Source organism: Schistocerca gregaria, chromosome 8, assembly GCF_023897955.1.
Source record: "Schistocerca gregaria isolate iqSchGreg1 chromosome 8, iqSchGreg1.2, whole genome shotgun sequence".
Classification (NCBI taxonomy): Eukaryota; Metazoa; Arthropoda; class Insecta; order Orthoptera; family Acrididae; genus Schistocerca; species Schistocerca gregaria.
Window position 1 is genome coordinate 53,026,727 of NC_064927.1, and position 20,353 is coordinate 53,047,079.

At 44.1% G+C, this 20,353-nt stretch overlaps 1 protein-coding gene across 1 annotated transcript; it reads right to left on the bottom strand.

Annotated features, from left to right (window-relative positions):
- Positions 1 to 3,290: 3,290 nt before the first annotated feature.
- LOC126284504 (ankyrin repeat and protein kinase domain-containing protein 1-like) lies at positions 3,291 to 20,019 on the bottom strand. Its single transcript, XM_049983479.1, has 3 exons — positions 19,471 to 20,019; positions 3,631 to 3,827; positions 3,291 to 3,597 (listed from the first exon to the last, which is right to left on the bottom strand). Exons 1-3 carry the CDS (start codon positions 20,017 to 20,019, stop codon positions 3,291 to 3,293), a joined length of 1,053 nt encoding a protein of 350 aa, XP_049839436.1.
- Positions 20,020 to 20,353: the final 334 nt, after the last annotated feature.

The window sequence follows — 20,353 nt, forward strand, 5'->3', positions numbered from 1 at the left end:
TCTTATCCTCATTACCATCAAAAACAACACACCACAAATATAATTGAGGTGAGGATTCCGAATGATCACATTAAGGTGCAGACGACACTCGAACTCTTATTGGAATTGGTGAAATGCAGCAAGGAGGATAATGGGCAAGATCCTGTCAGGCCAAGATTCTCAACTTACCCACACACTAATGATGTAGTGCTCTTTGCTTCTTATCCTCATTACCATCAAAAACAACACACCACAAATATAATTAAGATGAGGATTCCGAATGATCACATTAAGATGCAGACGACACTCGAACTCTTATTGGAATTGGTGAAATGCAGCAAGGAGGATAATGGGCAAGAGCCACGACAACAGTAGTGTGTGGTATATGTTGAGAACTTAAATCTGGCAGGAGGTGTTCTAGAGTAGTGTGTGCACTTGCTATTATCACTGTATCTGGATGGCGCATTGGTAAGGACATCTGCTTAGTAAGCAGAAGACTCGGGTTCATATCCCAGTCTAACACAAATTTCGAACTTTCTTCATTGATTTAATCACTGTTCCCTGGCAGCTACATAATTCTTTCCATTGTGTTTTGATATTTGAAAATATGAGTTTTTACCCATTCAAATGGCAATAGAACTCATACAAAATGTTTATTTTTATGGCTAGATTACATACTCTATCCGATTCGTCATTAATTTTTTACATTTCTTGAGAGCAGCAGATTGCAAGCTTGGTCAATGAGGGCGCTCTCGGCAGAGTTTCTAAGTAGCGGATTGCATGGTGGCCACTGCAAAAGCTCCACTGGCACTACAGCGGCCTGAGGGAAATTCACTGAAGATCCACAGAAGGGAAACGTGGACGAAGGGAAAATCTGCTGGAGTACTCTGTGGAGTGTGATTGGAGACCCACATCACGTGATACATGGTGGTACATATTATTTCTGCATCACTACAACTGTGTGGGAGCTGTAAGATTTGAGATTGTTCCTTGATTGTTTTTAAATAGTGATACACAAATAACACGATTTAAGATAAGCAGATAACTTTCTGTGAATATTGCAAGTGACACCACGTTGTAATTAAACACAGTACCTATCAAACCATCTGTACTGCAGATACGTGAGTATATTCAGTTTGGATTCAGAACTAATGTCACATGACTATTGCTAATGGTGTCACACTGTTAGTACAGACACAAATTACTGCACAGGAGACACAGGAGTAATTTCAATGCTGGGTCTTCAATAATGATACATTCAAGCTGTAGAGCAATACGCAGCTGTTATCTGGGTAGGGTGAAATCAGTTTCACTTGGCACAAACTACGATCCTGTCAACTAAGTTTCTGTAATCAGGTGCTGGAGTAACTGGTGTTTCTCAGTAATAGAGGATTTGCCGAATTTTGTTGTTTTCACAAAAGGAAGCTTACATCTTGTTGGATTACTTTTTTTGAGGGTGTGATGAAAAATGATAGCTCTGAATATTTTTTATTTGAAAAATCTGATACCTTTTAAATAAAGCAAGTTTTATTTCCATTGTACATCTTTACTCTTCATGTATGCATATTTATTTCGCAACATACTCACCCTTGCGACGAACAGATTTTTAACAGTGAGAGACCTGTACTTTGATACTGTCACTGCAGAAGCCGCAGCCTGCACCTTTCCATCAATATGAAAGTCAAAGTGAAGTCCTCAAAGGCGTTCTTTAAGTTTAGGGTACACATGAGAGCAGGACGGGCCCAAGTCGGAAATGTATGGAGGATGGTCGAAGACAGTGAAGTCGAGGTATCGGACAGTTACTGAGATGCGGTGCTCTTGTGTGGTGTAGCATTGTCGTGCGGAAGGAGAGAATACTCCACATGTGGACAGTTTTCTGTAAGTCTCGCTGTATGCTGAGATAGTTACGTTACACCAAGCCATGTGACATGAAACCCTCTAGAAGAGTCCTCTAGTGGCAGCGAGCAGCAGCTTGTGTCAGCGGAGTGGGAAAGTCGGCCGAGTCACATGCATGACATGTAACACGTCAGCCAATCTTGACAATAGAATAAAAATTTCTCAGGCATTAGTTTTCAGTATGACCTCATAGATATCTCTCACTGCCCCTCTTGTTATCATGATACTCGCATACTTACAAGTAAGAGATGTGTTGTACCTACAGGATAATGTAACCAGGAAAGATGAGTCACTCGACAAAACTACCGACCGAACCCCTCCAACATCTGCCCTTGGCTGTGGTGTGTCGTCTTCGCGCTGACTTTTTAGTACAGTGTTTGGAGTGAGTGTTAAGTGTTGTGCGTCTTTTCCGAAGTGTTGCGAACAGAAGCCAGACTGTCGCTGTGTTTTTTAATTGTATGTCTACTATTTTACCTGTCTGCTTCCTGTGTATCTTATTAGCATCGCCAACCCTTGCTTTATGTTTTCACTTCGACAATTTTCCACCACTTTACAAGTTATGTCTCCATTTTTATCGCCTCCTTTTATTGTTTGTTATCTTCTTCCTGTGTTTTAAAAATTCTGTAGGCTAAAGAGCGGCGTACTATGCTGCTGCCAGCCCGCCTCCTTTGGGGGGGGCTGGAGGGGGCCGAAAAAAAATTCGACAAAAATACATTTTAGAAGCAGATGAAGCAATGCAATAAGCAGTTTGCTCCATTTTATAACATTCTGTTGTTGTTAGAGATGAGGCTATGAACTATATAGCATTTGCAAACATTTTGTGTTCTACATATTTAAATATTGCATAGTATATCGTTGTCTTAGTTGCCAATAGCTCCTGTTTCAACATGATTTTAATTGTTAACCGTTTCATTATAAAATGTGTTCTTAATTTCATATAATTTACTACTTATTGGTGTGTAGTAGAGTAATAATGTAACAGTTAGGCTGCTGCAGTCAATATTGTATGTTTCAATTTCAGTTGCATATTTGTTCCTAAGTTCATGACCGTGTTGAACCTTCGAACATGTTTTCGCATTTGGGAGAAGTTTAATCTTCAAGCATTTTTTATAATTTCAGAAAAATCCTTCAAAAATGAAAGGTGTGTGCCATGATTTAAAATTGGGATATGGATTATGTACTAAAAAACTACTGAAGTGTTCACTAGAAGCGGCCATAAAAATGTGCCGAGGTATAGCGTTCTCCTTGAAGTGGGAGTACAGAAACAGTGAAGGACCACAGGTTTAAATTTATCATGTTCGTTATTTTAATTATTAAGAAAAGTCTTGGAGAGGAGCTCTTTACGTTTTACTGCAAGGATGTCTGTCGGACTGCTAGCTTCACCTCAGCATGTCTATCAGCTGCTGGTGGTTGTTTTACCTGGCTATTTGCAGTGGGGTTTTTCCCTGGTTATCCCTGGTGGTCTGGCCGGCCCCTGCCTCGAGCAGTGCAGAGGTCACCTCTGCGTGGCCGTTCAGAGCCACCTCGTGTAGCGGCGTTCGCCCCCACTGTTTCCTGGCGCTGCGGTAAGGCGTGGAGGCCAGTAGCAGCCGCACCACCGCCGTGTGCTCTTTCACTGCAGCCAAGAGCAAGGGTGTGCTCTGCGTTTTGTTCGTGGCATCAACCTCCGCCCCTGCCTCTAGCAGCAGCCGCGCCACAGCCTCATGGCCATAGTATGCAGCCCTGTGCAGGGGCGTCTCCTGCTAGCTGCTGCACCTGGCGTCCACGTCTGCTCCACCCTTCACCAGGCACCTCGCTGCCTTCGCGTGTCCCTTGTTTGCTGCCCAGTGGAGGGTGGTCCCCCTGTCCTCGCTCTCCTCATTCGCCCCCACGTCCGCATCAGCCGCCAGCAGCATCTGCAACCCGGTAACTGAATCCTCCTTCGCTGCCTGAATCAGCCTGCTGTTCTTCTCCTTTTCAGGAAGGCTCGTGTGCAAAAACGGCAAACTGTCAGATAACATACTTCTGATTGAGAATACTGAGATGAAACCAGTTCCAAAAGTAGATTTGTCCAACGACCACTAACCAATCTGCAATTTTCTCCATTTGTGTTACGAAACAGTGGGGGCAGTCCCCGTTTATTAAAGTATAGATGTGCAGTGACATCATACTCCCAAAGTCATCATCAGTTAAAAACTCCTACATTCCTTCACTCCAGACATTTAGTCATCATTTTTTGTCACACTGATTCCTGACATTTAAGGCTGCTCAGGATGCTGCTGTTGCGCAGTCATTGCCATCTGAGGAAACCAATGTCTTATGAAGGTATAAGAGACAGTTATGTGCAGAAACCCACTTATTAATACACCCAAACGTTGCACCAAGAAACTACTCATTTCTTCAGGTATTTAAAGAAAGTCCACTTGTTCGCAAATTTATGGACACATCCTCTTCAAACAGAGCAAGATAATGGTTAACAGATATCTATCAAATATACACTCCTGGAAATGGAAAAAAGAACACATTGACAGCGGTGTGTCAGACCCACCATACTTGCTCCGGACACTGCGAGAGGGCTGTACAAGCAATGATCACACGCACCGCACAGCGGACACATCAGGAACCGCGGTGTTGGCCGTCGAATGGCGCTAGCTGCGCAGCATTTGTGCACCGCCGCCGTCAGTGTCAGCCAGTTTGCCGTGGCATACGGAGCTCCATCGCAGTCTTTAACACTGGTAGCATGCCGCGACAGCGTGGGCGTGAACCGTATGTGCAGTTGACGGACTTTGAGCGAGGGCATATAGTGGGCATGCGGGAGGCCGGGTGACGTACCGCCGAATTGCTCAACACGTGGGGCGTGAGCTCCACAGTAGATCGATGTTGTCGCCAGTGGTCGGCGGAAGGTACACGTGCCCGTCGACCTGGGACCAGACCGCAGCGACGCACGGATGCACGCCAAGACCGTAGGATACTACGCAGTGCCGTAGGGGACCGCACCGCCACTTCCCAGCAAATTAGGGACGCTGTTGCTCCAGGGGTATTGGCGAGGACCATTCGCAACCGTCTCCACGAAGCTGGGCTACGGTCCCGCACACCGTTAGGCCGTCTTCCGCCCACGCCCCAACATCGTGCAGCCCGCCTCCAGTGGTGTGGCGACAGGCGTGAATGGAGGGACGAATGGAGACGTGTCGTCTTCAGCGATGAGAGTCGCTTCTGCCTTGGTGCCAATGATGGTCGTATGCGTGTTTGGTGCCGTGCAGGTGAGCGCCACAATCAGGACTGCATACGACCGAGGCACACAGGGCCAACACCCGGCATCATGGTGTGGGGAGCGATCTCCTACACTAGCCGTACACCTCTGGTGATCGTCGAGGGGACACTGAATAGTGCACGGTACATCCAAACCGTCATCGAACCCATCGTTCTACCATTCCTAGACCGGCAAGGGAACTTGCTGTTCCAACAGGGCAATGCACGTCCGCATGTATCCCGTGCCACCCAACGTGCTCTAGAAGGTGTAAGTCAACTACCCTGGCCAGCAAGATCTCCTGATCTGTCCCCCATTGAGCATGTTTGGGACTGGATGAAGCGTCTTCTCACGCGGTCTGCACGTCCAGAACGAACGCTGGTCCAGCTGAGGCTCCACGTGGAAATGGCATGGCAAGCCGTTCCACAGGACTACATCCAGCATCTCTACGATCGTCTCCATGGGAGAATAGCAGCCTGCATTGCTGCGAAAGGTGGATATACACTGTACTAGTGCCGACATTGTGCATGCTCTGTTGCCTGTGCCTATGTGCCTGTGGTTCTGTCAGTGTGATCATGTGATGTATCTAACCCCACGAATGTGTCAATAAAGTTTCCCCTTCCTGGGACAATGAATTCACGGTGTTCTTATTTCAATTTCCAGGAGTGTACCAACGGCTCTAGCTTAACTCATTTATCAACACACACACAAACATATTTGTTGGCATATACACATGTACTGTACAGCCTTGTATGGTAGTGAAACATGGACTGTGGGAATACCGGAACAGAAGAGACTCGAAGCATTTGAGATGTCGTGCTATAGACGAATGTTGAAAATTAGGTGGACTGATAAGGTAAGGAATGAGGAGGTTCTACGCAGAATCGGAGAGGAAAGAATATGGGGAAAACACTGATAAGGAGAAGGGACAGGATGATAGGACATCTGCTAAGACATGAGGGAATGACTTCCATGGTACTAGTGGGAGCTGTAGAGGGCAAAAACTGTAGAGGAAGACAGAGATGGGAATACGTCAAGCAAATAATTGCGGACGTAGGTTACAAGTGCGACTCTGAGATGAAGAGGTTAGCACAGGAAAGGAATTCGTGGCGGGCCGCATCAAACCAGTCAGTAGACTGACGACCAAAAAAAAAAAAAAAAAAAAAAAACGCCCATGTACAAACTTGTTGAGAAGAGAGTGCTTCCTGGATAACCAGAATATCCACCTGAAGTCACACAGACTCACTCAATCATGTGCACACACACACACACACACACACACATATATACGAGGGTCGGTCAAAAAGTAATGCCTCCCATTTTTTTTCTACTTAAAAAAATTAAGTTAAGAGAAAAATTTGAATTTGGCGCCATTCCTCAAACCTTCTTCTGCAATCCACTGCAGTAGTAATTTTCTGTGTCAACAGGTGGCAGCACAGCAGAAGTTTGTAAGATGGCCGACATCGATGTTCGTTTGAGACAGCGTTGTGTGATTGAATTCTTGAATGCAGAAGGTGAAACGCCCATACGCATTCATGAAAGACTGAAGAAGGTGTATGGTGTTGTGACAGTGGATATCAGCACTGTTAGACGATGGGTTTGTCGTTGTATGGAAGCTGAAGGGCAAACACCGTTGACTGACGAAAAGCGGAGCGGCAGGCCGGTGAGTGCAGTGACTCCACACAACATTCAGCAAGTTGATGACATCATTCGTGGTGACCGTCGGGTGACTGCAGATGAAGTGTGTCGCATTATTTCTCTTAGTAAGGCAGTGTGATCACGATTATTAAACAATTGGGGTACTCAAAAGTTTGTGCACGGTGGGTTCCAAGAATGTTAACCGATCAGAATAAAGAGGCAAGGAAAACAATAGCCTCCCAACACTTGCAGCGCTTCCGTTTGGAGGGAGATGAGTTTCTGAAAAAAATTGTGCCCGGGGACGAAACATGGGTGCATTTTTTTGAACCCGAATCAAAGAGGCAGTCAATGGAGTGGCGTCACACAAGCTCGCCGAGGAAGAGAAAATTCAAAACTGTGCGATCGGCAGGGAAAGTTGTGGCAACAGTTTTCTGGGATACAGAGGGTGTGATTCTAGTTGATTTTTTGGAGCAGGGATGCACAATAAATTCTGGTCAATACGTCACAACCCTCAAAAAACTTAAAGCACGTCTTCAGCGAGTTCGCCCAACAAAATCAATGGCAGATGTTCTTCTTTTGCATGACAATGCAAGACCACACACCAGTCGTCACACCTCTGACGAGATTGTCAAAATTGGATGGGAAGTTTTGCCTCATCCCCCATACAGCCCTGACCTGGCACCATCAGAGTTCCATCTGTTCGGGCCACTAAAAGAAGCTCATCGTGGGATTCATTTTGAAGATGAGGAGGCCGTCAAAACATCCGTGCATCAATGACTTAGGAAGCAGAGCTGTTATTTTTACCGTGCTGGGATACATGCCCTTGTTCAAAGATGGACCAAAACTGTAGAGATGGGCGGAGATTACATTGATAAATGACAAAATGATCCTCAGTGTTGTGGTTTTCAACCTTTGTAATTGCATTTAAATTTCCTGACAATTAAATGTAGAAACAAAATAGGAGGCATTACTTTTTGACTGACCCTCGTATATATATATATATATATATATATATATATATATATATATATATATATATATATATAGAGAGAGAGAGAGAGAGAGAGAGAGAGAGAGAGGGAGGGAGGGAGAGAGAGAGAGTGAGAACGACAAAACCCAGCCCCCCCCCCACACGCACACATACAAATGTGCACTTACTTTCAACTGAATTTCTTGAGGCTGCAATGCGTCCAAAGACAACACCAATTCCTGCAATTTGTGAAAGTAAATTTATGATTCACCAGCTTGGCTACATTACACTACAATCCTGATATTACTCATGTATTTAGTGATAAAAAATATGTCTTTTGTGTGACAGCCTACAATGGGTCTAATACACAATATATTGTGATACTGTAAAATGTGTTCCATGTCATCAGGAATACAATGTAGAAAGTTATTTATCAGTCTAAATCAGGTGGACAACAAATTCTGTCTATTATTCAGCCAAGTGAGATATCAGAATTGACAAATGAAAAATAAGATAAGCAATGTGGGCAGCATATGGGGAAATGCTGACAGAGAATATGAAAGACTATAAAGAGAGTGTGCATTATGCCATTCTGTAACATAATACTGAAAGGGCAGCGGATGAATCAGTCCTAGAAGACACGCCCTTCTAGGCCTTTGGCAGGTCGTCTCCGGTGTGGTGTGAAGAATAACGTGAGATGGCAGATAATGCGGGGAGAAAAACACTCTACAGAATATTCTCTTCTGTGGCTTGTCGCTTGTAAATGTTATCCGTTCCAAGCAAGGGAGGGGCATCTGTACAAATTTGTATAAAAAAAAGAGGCAAGCTGCGATATTTTTGTAGTAGCTCACCTACTCAATGCTCCATGCCTATCGTTTGGAATAAGATCTGGAGAACCAGATGTATTAATACAGCAGTGTGAAAACTACACGCCACATCTAAAATCCTTTGAGAAAACATTTTATGCAACTTGACCCCAAGCGGATCAGAGCAGGAAAAAGCGAGCTCATCATAGAACGTCTGATGGAACACCTAGTAAATGGTATGTTGAACCTATTGGAAACGACTTTAGCAATAGTGCATAGCAAAACTATGTGACCAGGACCGAGTAACATCCACTAGTCATTGCTCCAACATACGTTGGAGAAGGGATGAATTCGTTTATTGATAATCTTAAATAAAGTGTGGTCCAACAAATCTACAGTCCAGAAACGGAGACTGCTCCGATTTATATCGATTTTAGAGGGACTTAAATGCGCAAAAGTAGTGGAAGGAAAAGAATCAGATTTTCAGTCTCACTTTAAGCAATGATGCTGTTAAAATGCTACTGCGCCAACATATCGAAAATTAGGTAGTACACCACATTTTAGAAGCAACGCCGGAGATTTTTTGTTTACATAAGACGACCATAACGTTACGGCTCAAGGTGAACAGTGGAATAAAGTGAAATGAAAATGTAGACAACCTGGCCAAGTAAGATTTCTACACCGCTGCAGCGAAATATGAAAGTGCCACTGAACCATCTTTTTCACACCACAAGAATTATAATCAGTGCCAAGTGGAGTGAAAATCTACAACGGTTTTACGACATTGGAGGCAGACGTTGTGCCACTTCAGTAGCTAACCTCCCATGATGTCATAAGTACCAAAATCGCAGAGACAGCAGAAAATTGGCACTGAGGTGACTAACGTCGTGGGGTGCCCCCTAATACCGTGTCCTTTTGCACGGCACAGTGCAGCGGCTCGGTGTCGCAAGAAGAGTCGTTGGAAGGCCGCACCAGAAATAATGAACCATGCTGCCTCCACAGCCGTCCGCAAACCGCGAGTGTTGCCAGTGCAGAAATTTGTGTACGTACCGACCTCTTGAGTATGTTCCATAAATATTCGACGGGTTTCACGTCGGGTGCTAGAATTCTCCAAATTGTTCCTCAAACCTATAGCATAAAATTGTAGCCCCGTGATTTGGAGATCATCTGCAGCTATTCATGGATTTCATGTTCCCAGAAAACTATGGAATTTGTATGGTTCACAATGGGCCAAGTAGCCGGAAATAGTAATTTCCAGTTAATGGTCGGTTCAGTAGGATGAGAAGACCTAGTCCATTCCATGTAAATATAGCTCAAACCACCGTAGAGCATTCGCCAGCTTGCACAGTGTCTTGTTGCCAACTTGAGTCCATGGCTCCGTTGGGCCTGCGCCACACTCAAACCCTACCATCAGGTCTCACCAACTGAAATCGGGACTCGTCTGGCCATCCTGAGCTTTTTCAGTCACTTGGGGTCCAACCGATACCATCGCGAGCCCAGGAGAGGCACTGCAGGCGATGTGCAGTTGACAGAGGCACTTACATCGGTCGTCCGCTGCCGTAGGCCGTTAACGGCAAATTTTGCCGCACTGTTCTAACAGATACGTTCGTCGTAAGTCTCACATCAATTACTGCGCTTATTTCACATTACGTTGCTTGTCTGTTAGCACTGACAACTCTATGCAAATGCCGTTGCTCTCGGTCTTTAATCGAAGTCCGTCGGCCACTGCGTTGTCCGTGGTGAGACATAATGCCTGAAATGTGCCATTCTCCGCACACTCTTGACTCTATGGTTCTCGGAATACCGAATGCCCAAACAATTTCCAAAAAGGAATGTCCCATGCATCTGGCTCCACAGACCCTCCTGCATTCAAAGTATGTTAATTCGCGTCGCGTGGCCATAATCACGTCGGCAACCTTTCCACATGAATCACTGGGTACAAATAAAAGCTTCGGCAATACACTGCCCTTTTCTACCTCGTATACGCGATACTACCGCGATCTGTATATGTGTCTATCGCTATCCCGCGACCTTTGTCGCCTTAGTACAGAGAAACATGGGCATGACTTCGTTTCAGTCACGGGACATTCCGCCAAATCTCTACTACCTGAACATGGTAAAATGATAGTCACATTTTCTTCTGGTGCCACAGAAGGCGTCAATAACATGCAAAAACCATGTTTTAACTCAATCATACATGATGTCACATCATGGACTGTCAGGAAACAGAATTGAAGCATTTGAGATATTGTGCTACAGACCAAGTTGAAAATTAGGTGCACTCATAACGTAAGTGATGAGGAGGTTCTGCGCAGAGCAGGAGATGAAAGAAATATATGAAAAGCACTGACAAGAAGAAGGGGCATGATGGTAGGACACGCATCATAAGCGCAATAGGGCATAAGTTATCAGTGCTAAGTTGTTGTTGTTGTAGTTGTCTTCAGTCCTGAGACTGGTTTGATGCAACTCTCCATGCTACTCTATCCTGTGCAAGCTTCTTCATCCCCAGTACCTACTGCAACGTACATTCTTCTGAATCTGCTTATTGTATTCATCTCTTGGTCTCCCTCTACGATTTTTCCCTCCACGCTGCCCTCCAATGCTAAATTTGTGATCCCTTGATGCCTCTAAACATGTCCTACCAACCGATCCCTTCTTCTAGTCAAGTTGTGCCACAAACTTCTCTTCTCCCCAATCCTATTCAATACCTCCTCATTACTTACGTGATCTATCTAACTTATCTTCAGCATTCGTCCGTAGCACCAGATTTCGAAAGCTTCTATTCTCTTCTTGTCCAAACTAGTTATCGTCCATGTTTCACTTCCATACATGACTACACTCCAAATAAATACTTTCAGAAACGACTTCCTGATACATAAATATATACTCGATGTTAAGAAATTTCTCTTCTTCAGAAACGTTTTCCTTGCCATTGCCAGTGTACATTTTATATCCTCTCTACTTCGACCATCATCAGTTATTTTACTTCACGAATAGCAAAACTCCTTTACTACTTTAAGTGTCTCATCTCCTAATCAAATTCCCTCAGCATCACCCAATTTTATTCGACTACATTCCATTATCCTCGTTTTGCCTTTGTTGATGTTCATCTTATATCCTCCTTTCAAGACACTGTCCATTCCGTTCAACTGCTCCTCCAAGTCCTTTGCCGTCTCTGACAGAATTACAAAGTCATCGGCGAACCTCAAAGTCTTCACTTCTTCTCCATGAATTTTAATATCTACTCCAAATTTTTCTCTTTTTTCCTTTAGTGCTTGCTCAATATACAGATTGAATAACATCGGTGAGAGGCTACAACCCTGTCTCACTCCTTTCCCAACCACTGCTTCCCTTTCATGCCCCTCGACTCTTATGACTGTCATCTGGTTTCTGTACAAATTGTACATAGCCTTTCGCTCCCTGTATTTTACCCCTGCCACCTTCAGAATTTGAAAGAGAGTATTCCAGTCAACATTGTCAAAAGCTTTCTCTAAGTCTACAAATGCTAGAAAAGTAGGTTTGCCTTTTCTTAATCTTTCTTCTAAGATAAGTCGTAAGGTCAGTATTGCCTCACTTGTTCCAACATTTCTTCGGAATCCAAACTGATCCTCCCCGAGGTTCGCATCTACCAGTTTTTCCATTCGTCTGTAAAGAATTCGCGTTAGTATTTTGCAGCTGTGACTTATTAAACTGATAGTTCGGTGATTTTACAGCTGTCAGCACCTGCTGTTTTTGGGATTGGAATTATTATATTCTTCTTGAAGTCTGAGGGTATTTCGCCTGTCTCATACACCTTGCTCACTAGATGGTAGAGTTTTGTCAGGACTGGCTCTCCCAAGGCCGTCAGTAGTTCTAATGGAATGTTGTCTACTCCGGGGGCCATGTTTCGACTCAGGTCTTTCAGTGCTCTGTCAAACTCTTCAGGCAGTATCTTATCTCCCATTTCGTCTTCTTCTACATCCTCTTCCATTTCCACAATATTGTCCTCAAGTACATCGCCCTCGTATAAACCTTCTATATACTCCTCCCACCTTTCTGCCTTTCCTTCTTTGCTTAGAACTGGGTTGACATCTGAGCTCTTGATATTCCTACACGTGGTTCTCTTCTCTCCAAAGGTCTCTTTAACTTTCCTGTAGGCAGTATCTATCTTACCCCTAGTGAGATAAGTTTCTACATCCCTACATTTGTTCTCTAGCCATCTCTGCTTAGCAATTTTGCACTTCCTGTCGATCTCGTTTTTGAGATATTTGTATTCCTTTTGGCCTGCTTCATTTACTGCATTTTTATATTATCTCCTTTCATCAATTAAATTCAATATTTCTTCTGATACCCAAGGATTTCTAGCAGCCCTCGCCTTTTTACCTACTTTATCCTCTGCTGCCTTCACTACTTCATCCCTCAGAGCTACCCATTCTTCTTCTACTGTGTTTCTTTCCCCCATTCCTGTCAATTGTTCCCTTATGCACTCCTTGAAACTCTGTACAACCTCTAGTTCGTTCAGCTTATCCAGATCCCATGTCCTTAAATCCCCACCTTTTTGCAGTTTCTTCAGTTTTAATCTACAGGTAATAACCAATAGATTGTGGTCAGAGTCCACATCTGCCCCTAGAAATGTCCTACAATTTAAAACCCGATTCCTAAATCTCTATCTTACCATTATATAATCTTTCTGATACCTTTTAATATCTCCAGGATTCTTCGATGTATACAACCTTCTCTTATGATTATTGAACCAAGTGTTATCTATGATTAAGTTATGCTCTGTGCAAAATTCTATCAGACGGCTTCCTCTTTCATTTCTTATCCCCAATCCATAATCAACTACTATGTTTCCTTCTCTCCCTTTTCCTACTGACGAATTCCAGTCACCAATGACTATTACATTTTCGTCTCCCTTCACTACCTGAATAATTTCTTTTATCTCGTCATACATTTCAACAATTTCTTCATCATCTGCAAAGCTAGTTGGCATATAAATTATACTACTCTATTAGGCATGGCCTTTGTGTCTATCTTGGCCACAATAATGCGTTCACTATGCTGCTTGTAGTAGCTTACCCGCACTCCTATTTTTTTATTCATTATTAAATCTACTCCTGCATTAACCGTATTTGATTTTGTATTTATAACCCTGTATTCACCTGACCAAAAGTCTTGCTCCTCCTGCCACTGAACTTCACTAATTCCCACTATATGAAACTTTAACGTATCTATTTCGCTTTTTAAATTTTCTAACCTGCCTGCCCGAGTAAGGGATCTGACATTCCACGCTCCTATCCTTAGAACGCCAGTTTTCTCTCTCCTGATAACGACGTCCTCCTGAGTAGTCCCCTCCTGGAGATCTGAATGGGGGACTATTTTACCTCCGGAATATTTTACCCAAGTGGACGCCATCATCATTAATCATGCAGAAAAGCTGCATGTCCTCGGGAAAAATTACGACTCTAGTTTCCCCTTGCTTTCAGCCGTTCCCAGTACCAGCACAGCAAGGCCGTTTTGGTTAATGTTGCAAGGCCAGATCAGTCAATCATCCAGACTGTTGCCCCTGCAACAACTGAAAATTCTGCTGCCCCTCTTCAGGAATCACATGTTGATCTGGCCTCTCAACAGATACCCCTCCATTGTGGTTGCACCTACAGTACGGGCATCTGTATCGCTGAGGCACGCAAGCCTCCCCACCAATGGCAAGGTCCATGGTTAATGGGGGCTAAGTATACTAAATATACGAATTTGTAAAATGAATAAGTTTTCTCGATAACTATAACCTCTGTATTACCACATTCGCACGACAGCGCCATTCTATTTCCTTGCGTCCAACACATTGTTGACATCCCCCACAAGTCGCAGTGTGTAGTGGCAAAACTCGCCGCTGGCGAGAGACGGCAGAGGCATCTTGCGGAGGTGCGGGCAGCCGTGGCCGGCGCAGCAGTGGCTGGGGTGGTAAACTCTGTCCACTTGGAGGCCAGAGGGCAGTTTGCTCAAGTAGTTGAAATGCCTCTAAGCACTATGGGACTTAATATCTGGGGTCGTCAGTCAACTACACTTAGATCTACTTAAACCTAACTAACCTAAGGACATTACAGACCTCCATGCCCGAGGCAGGATTCGAACCTGCGTCCATAGCAGCAGCATGGTTCCGGAGTGGATGGCCTAGAATCGCTCGGCTACATCGGCCGGCTATATGGATCGCTTCTGGGGGATCGTCGTCACACAAACAACAGAACACACACTTTTGATGACAGAAGTGGGTCTGCTAAGATGACATCCGAAGTTCACTGAGGCTTTTTGCAGATGATGCTGTGGTGTATTGAGAGGTTGCAACAATGGAAAATTGTACTGAAATGCAGGAGGATCTGCAGCGAATTAACGTATGCTGCACGGAATGGCAATTGAATCTTAATGTAGACAAGTGTAATGTGATGCGAATACATAGAAAGATAGGTCCCTTATCATTTAGCTATAAAATAGCAGGTCAGCAACTGGAAGCAGTTAATTCCATAAATTATCTGGGAGTACGCATTAGGAGTGATTTAAAATGGAATGATCATATAAAGTTGATCGTCGGTGAAGCAGATGCCAGACTGAGATTCATTGGAAGAATCCTAAGGAAATGCAATCCGACAACAAAGGAAGTAGGTTACAGTACGCTTGTTCGCCCAATGCTTGAATACTGCTCAGCAGTGTGGGATCCGCACCTGGTAGGGTTGATAGAAGAGATAGAGAAGATCCAACGGAGAGCAGCGCGCTTCGTTACAGGATCATTTAGTAATTGCGAAAGCGTTACGGAGATGATAGATAAACTCCAGTAGAAGACTCTGCAGGAGAGACGCTCAGTAGCTCGGTACGGGCTTTTGTTAAAGTTTCGAGAACATACCTTCACCGAAGAGTCAAGCAGTATATTGCTCCCTCCTACGTATATCTCGCGAAGAGACCATGAGGATAAAATCAGAGAGATTAAAGCCCACACAGAAGCATACCGACAATCCTTCTTTCCACGTACAATACGAGACTGGAATAGAAGGGAGAACCGATAGAGGTACTCAGGGTACCCTCCGCCACACACCGTCAGGTGGCTAGCGGAGTATGGATGTAGATGTAGATGTAGATGTAGAACTCAGCCTCGGTCTAAACAGATTACACTCTGATTCTCCTGAATTCCTCAGACCAGTAGCTTACCATAACAAACAACAAAAGAAAGTACTAATGAAACGTGGATACATCAGTTAAAGCTAGAGTAATACAAGGAGACCGTTTCATAGGTCAAATGGAATACACAACAACAACAGTTACACAGAAATTGCAACAGCACTAATCTTTGAGTGCACTTATTGTGGTACTTCTGTAATCAAATGGTGCTTCTAGCTCATGTGTTGCGAATCAGGCTGTAGGGGGCTCACATGATAGTCAAGGGGGCAGCAACTGTCGAGCAGACTGGCGAAGTAAATTCAGAAGAATTAAAGGCACACAGTGTGTGATACAAAGAATGTATTCCAGCAAAAAATTAAAGTGCAGCCAGTTTATGAATTTCATCACAGAAACTGAAACATTGCCCACTGCACAGATCTGATTCTCATTGACCATGGGGTCACTCATTGAACTGATGAACGTTAAACGTCATCTGACAATAAAGTCGAATGTGTGTGAGACCTATAGTATGACTAGGGACGAGTTGTATATACATATACGCGAGGAAAGGGGTCATATGTTTTTACTCCAATGACATATAAAATACCGTTTCATTAGTTTATTCAGGGTAATTATATCTACTAGATTGTGACTAGAACATTTCCTTGGGTATGAAAGAGTCAATCTGAAGGAACATAATGAGCATGTGGTTCCATATGGAAATGGACAAATTCCATTTCCGTATAGATTCATAAAATCGTGATTACACGTCAAAAGTGGTGAAAGCTGTGACCAGTGCTAGAGAGCAGAAGACACAAGCTAAAGTCTGGGAACTGAAAGTTAATCCCTGTAGAGGGCAGGTACTGGAGTGTGTTTACACACAGGATACATATAACAAAATGTATCGGAAAAGAAGCATCGTACGAAAAAAATGTTCTAGGTGAAAAGTCAATATAAGGAAATGGAACATCTGTCTCTGTTACAAATGGCCACCTTCGAACCACCCCTGGTTTGTGGGGCCAACTTTGTATTTTCTAATAGCAATCTTAGTTTTCATTGAATATTCGAATTCTACACCAAAAATGATTATGGATTACCAAGCTATTGTTTCCCATTTGTGTAATATACAGATGACATAGGGAAAGTCCCAGTAGAAGGAAGCAGAGCAGAATTCTCCATATAGCCTTTAGTAACACAACAGAAACAAAGGGGCAGGCAAGCAGAGGGCTGATGGCTGCTACTGAGTGAGGCAAGCAGACCAATTTGATCAGCAGAACTCCTCCCAGCATGTGTAATAGAAGGGAATGTACTTAGCTAATGGATGCATCCTGAGAACAACTAAACAGAAACAGGAAGGAAATGTGAATAAGGGCCCCAATGCTGCTGTTTTGGTCTTAGGACTTGCTTGTTGCATCCGGAGGTGGGCACAGACTTTATAGGGAATACGCAGCTACACCCTAATTCACTTCTTAGGGCCTAGATGCTTCTTACTACCTAATTCATCTGCTTTGATTGGGGAAAGTAAGGGAACTTTATTATGGAAAGTATAGTTGTATTACATACATCTAGCAAGAAACCAAATGAGAAATATAGAACATGCAAATCTGTAGTACTGATGTGGGAATACTGATTACTCTGTCCATTTACTTTACTACTCCTACCCAGAGGTTAACACATACTGTGTGGTCACATCAGAAGTCAGAAATTATAAACACGTTACTGGTCTCCTTGAGCCATGCCACAACCTGCAACAGAGTGCTTAGTGGTGGTATTGGGTGACAGACTTGCTCCCCTGCTTCATCTTCCATATACTTAGCATGATGCAATTTATATTTATATCCTTGTTGGAAGCAGGAGAGGCAGCCAACAACAATAAAGACTCTTTTACACCAACAGGTTAATAGTAACCCTGTACAGAACACAGAAACAGACCCACACGTTTCCATGACCTGGCTGCAAACTGTAAACATAATTATTTGTGCTTCTGTCTTGAGCAGCACATAATTTTATCCACCACTACAATGGTCCCTGCTCTCTCCACAGTCAATGTAGTTTTTATTCAGTGGCTTGATGTAGGAATCTAAATCATTGATTGTTCAACACACAGAATTTTATTAATGGAACTGATGACTGCAGGTAAGTCAATGTAATTTATGAGGCTACGAAAAATTTGTCTCTTCCTTGACTTTTGTAAGCTAGTTTACCTGTTAATAAATGCAGTTCAGTTATAGTACTAAATGAAGCTGTTACATGAAGTTGAGGAAAACATCAAGACCTATCAGAAAATGGATATCAGTGATCATGTAGTGATGGAGAAATAATTGCAGAACCAAGAAAATGTTGTTCTCTATAAACGAAAGTTAGTAGGTGTGTTTCTACACCTGAAAGATCATGTCTATTCAGATTTAGCGCAAATCGCATAAGAGTGGCACTAGTAACGCCACTATAAGTATGCAGATCATGTTTGTTTCAAATACGTACTGTAGCAATCGTGAGACTGGACGGGGCGATTTGATCGGGACAAAGGTGCCATTATCATACTGCATCTGTAGCAATAATCTGAGTAGCAGCTGGCACACGGGGACCTAATGAAATGTTAGAAATTGTTTGTATCAAGGAGAGCTCCGAGCCAGAGGCCCTGAAGTGTGGATTCCAATGACCCCAAACCACCGTCATTTGCGACTTCAATGGGATGAAGCGACAGCTGAGTGGAAGTCTGTCGCGTTTTCTCATGGGCTGGTTCTGCCCCAGTGCCAGTGATGGCGATATGTAGGTTAAGAGGAGGCCAGTTGAGGAACTGCAGCCAACCTGTCTGCATGCTAGGAGCATTGGACCTACAGCTGAAGCTATGATCTTGGGTGCAATTTCCTGTGAGAGCAAAAGCACTGTCGTCGTTATACCATGCACCCTGACTGCAAATGTGCGTTAGTCACTTGCGATAGGACCTGTTGTGCTGCCATTCATGAAGATCATTTCAGGAGGTGTTTTCCAACAGGATAACTCAAGTCCACATATCAGCTGTTGTAATAAAACATACTCTGCAGAGTGTTGGCTTGTTGCCTTGATTTCTGGATCGCCATATCTGTATCCAATCGGGTACATATGGGACATCATCGGATAACAAAAATGGTTCAAATGGCTCTGTGCACTATCGGACTTAACTTCTTAGGTCATCGGTCGTCTAGAACTTAGGACTACTCAAACCTAACTAACCCAAGGACATCACACACATCCATGCCCGAGGCAGGATTCGAACCTGCGACCATAGCGGTCGCGGGGTTTAGACTGTAGCGTCTATAACCGCTCGGCCACGCCGGCAGGCTCATCGGATAACATCTCCAGCATCATCTGTAAACAGCATTAACTGTTTCTGTGTTGAGCAACCAAGTGAAACAGGCATGGAACGCCATCACGCAATTGACATCGTTTACCTGTACAACAGTATGAATTAACAGTTACATTCTTGTATTCACCATCCTGGTTGTTACTCCGCTTAGTAGTGTGGCAGCATGTCACGATTGCAATGGCACATCTACAGCTCACATTAACCTGTGATGTTAATCAGTTACATATGTTACCTAGATAAATGTGTTCCCAAAATTTCATTGCTCTATATTAATTAGTTTTTGGTTATGTGATTTTTTTTCCTGTCAGATGTCTCTTTGTTCTATAAAACTTGTAATCTAAGTATAATTATTGGTTCGTAAATAGAAAAGTAGTTAGAAATTTTCAAGACAGGCAAGTGGCTTGTCAATTGCTTGCCTGGCTTCTGCTGGAGAACTCGGGAGCAGGTGAGCCAGTGTGACCACATCTTAAGGCTGAGTGCTTACTGCGTCAGCCCAGCCCTGTATGGTCATAACCTGCGTGACGTTGGCCTTGATGAAGTTAACGGCGGCCTGCCTGAGGCTAGTGCAGGAGTGCCTGATCGCCAGAACAGCTGTGGCCGCCGCAGTCTCGACGGACAGCTGAGCGGCCACGACCTGCTCGCACCGAGCTTTCAGGGCCGACACGCCGTATTTATCATCGGCTGCCAGCAGCTGAGGGACCAGGCTGGGCAGCTGAGGGGCCTGGAGGGTGTAGAGGTAGGCGATCAGCTGGCGGAGCACCGGGCCCTCCAAGTCCTGGACTGCGACCTCGCCGGCGTTGGCTTCCAGTGAGTCGTGGCGAAACATGCCGCCAAACACGGGACTCCGTTCGCCCAACACGGTCCTGTGCGCCACGAGACGGGTGCCGTCCGCCAACAGTGTGACGACTTCTCCGTCCCATGCGCCCAGAAGGGCGCCCAGGTCCCTGGCTGGGGTCTCCATAACATCCTGGGTGGGTTCCATTGTGAATGACTCTGGAACATGGCGAACCTCAGCAGCCTTTTCTCTCCACATGGCACTCTCTGTGATGGTACGAGCCACAGGCAGGAAAGTGTCAAGCTAAAAATGGTAAATATTTTGACATCTGGACATTCATGTCATGAATAGGCCTGTCAACCGTCTGACTTTCGAAAATCGCGCCTGTGCAGAACCAAATATATCTGCTTTGCAAACTAAAGTGCAAAGACCACATTGCAGAATGGAAGGTTTGTGATGGACTCACAACTGACTGTAATCTCAATTAGTTTTCAATAACAGATAGTGTCTTTCACGCTATCATGCAGCCCAAGTGAGTATGCAAATTACGTAAAGCGATTTGGGAACTTCTAAAGGCAGAATACAACATATA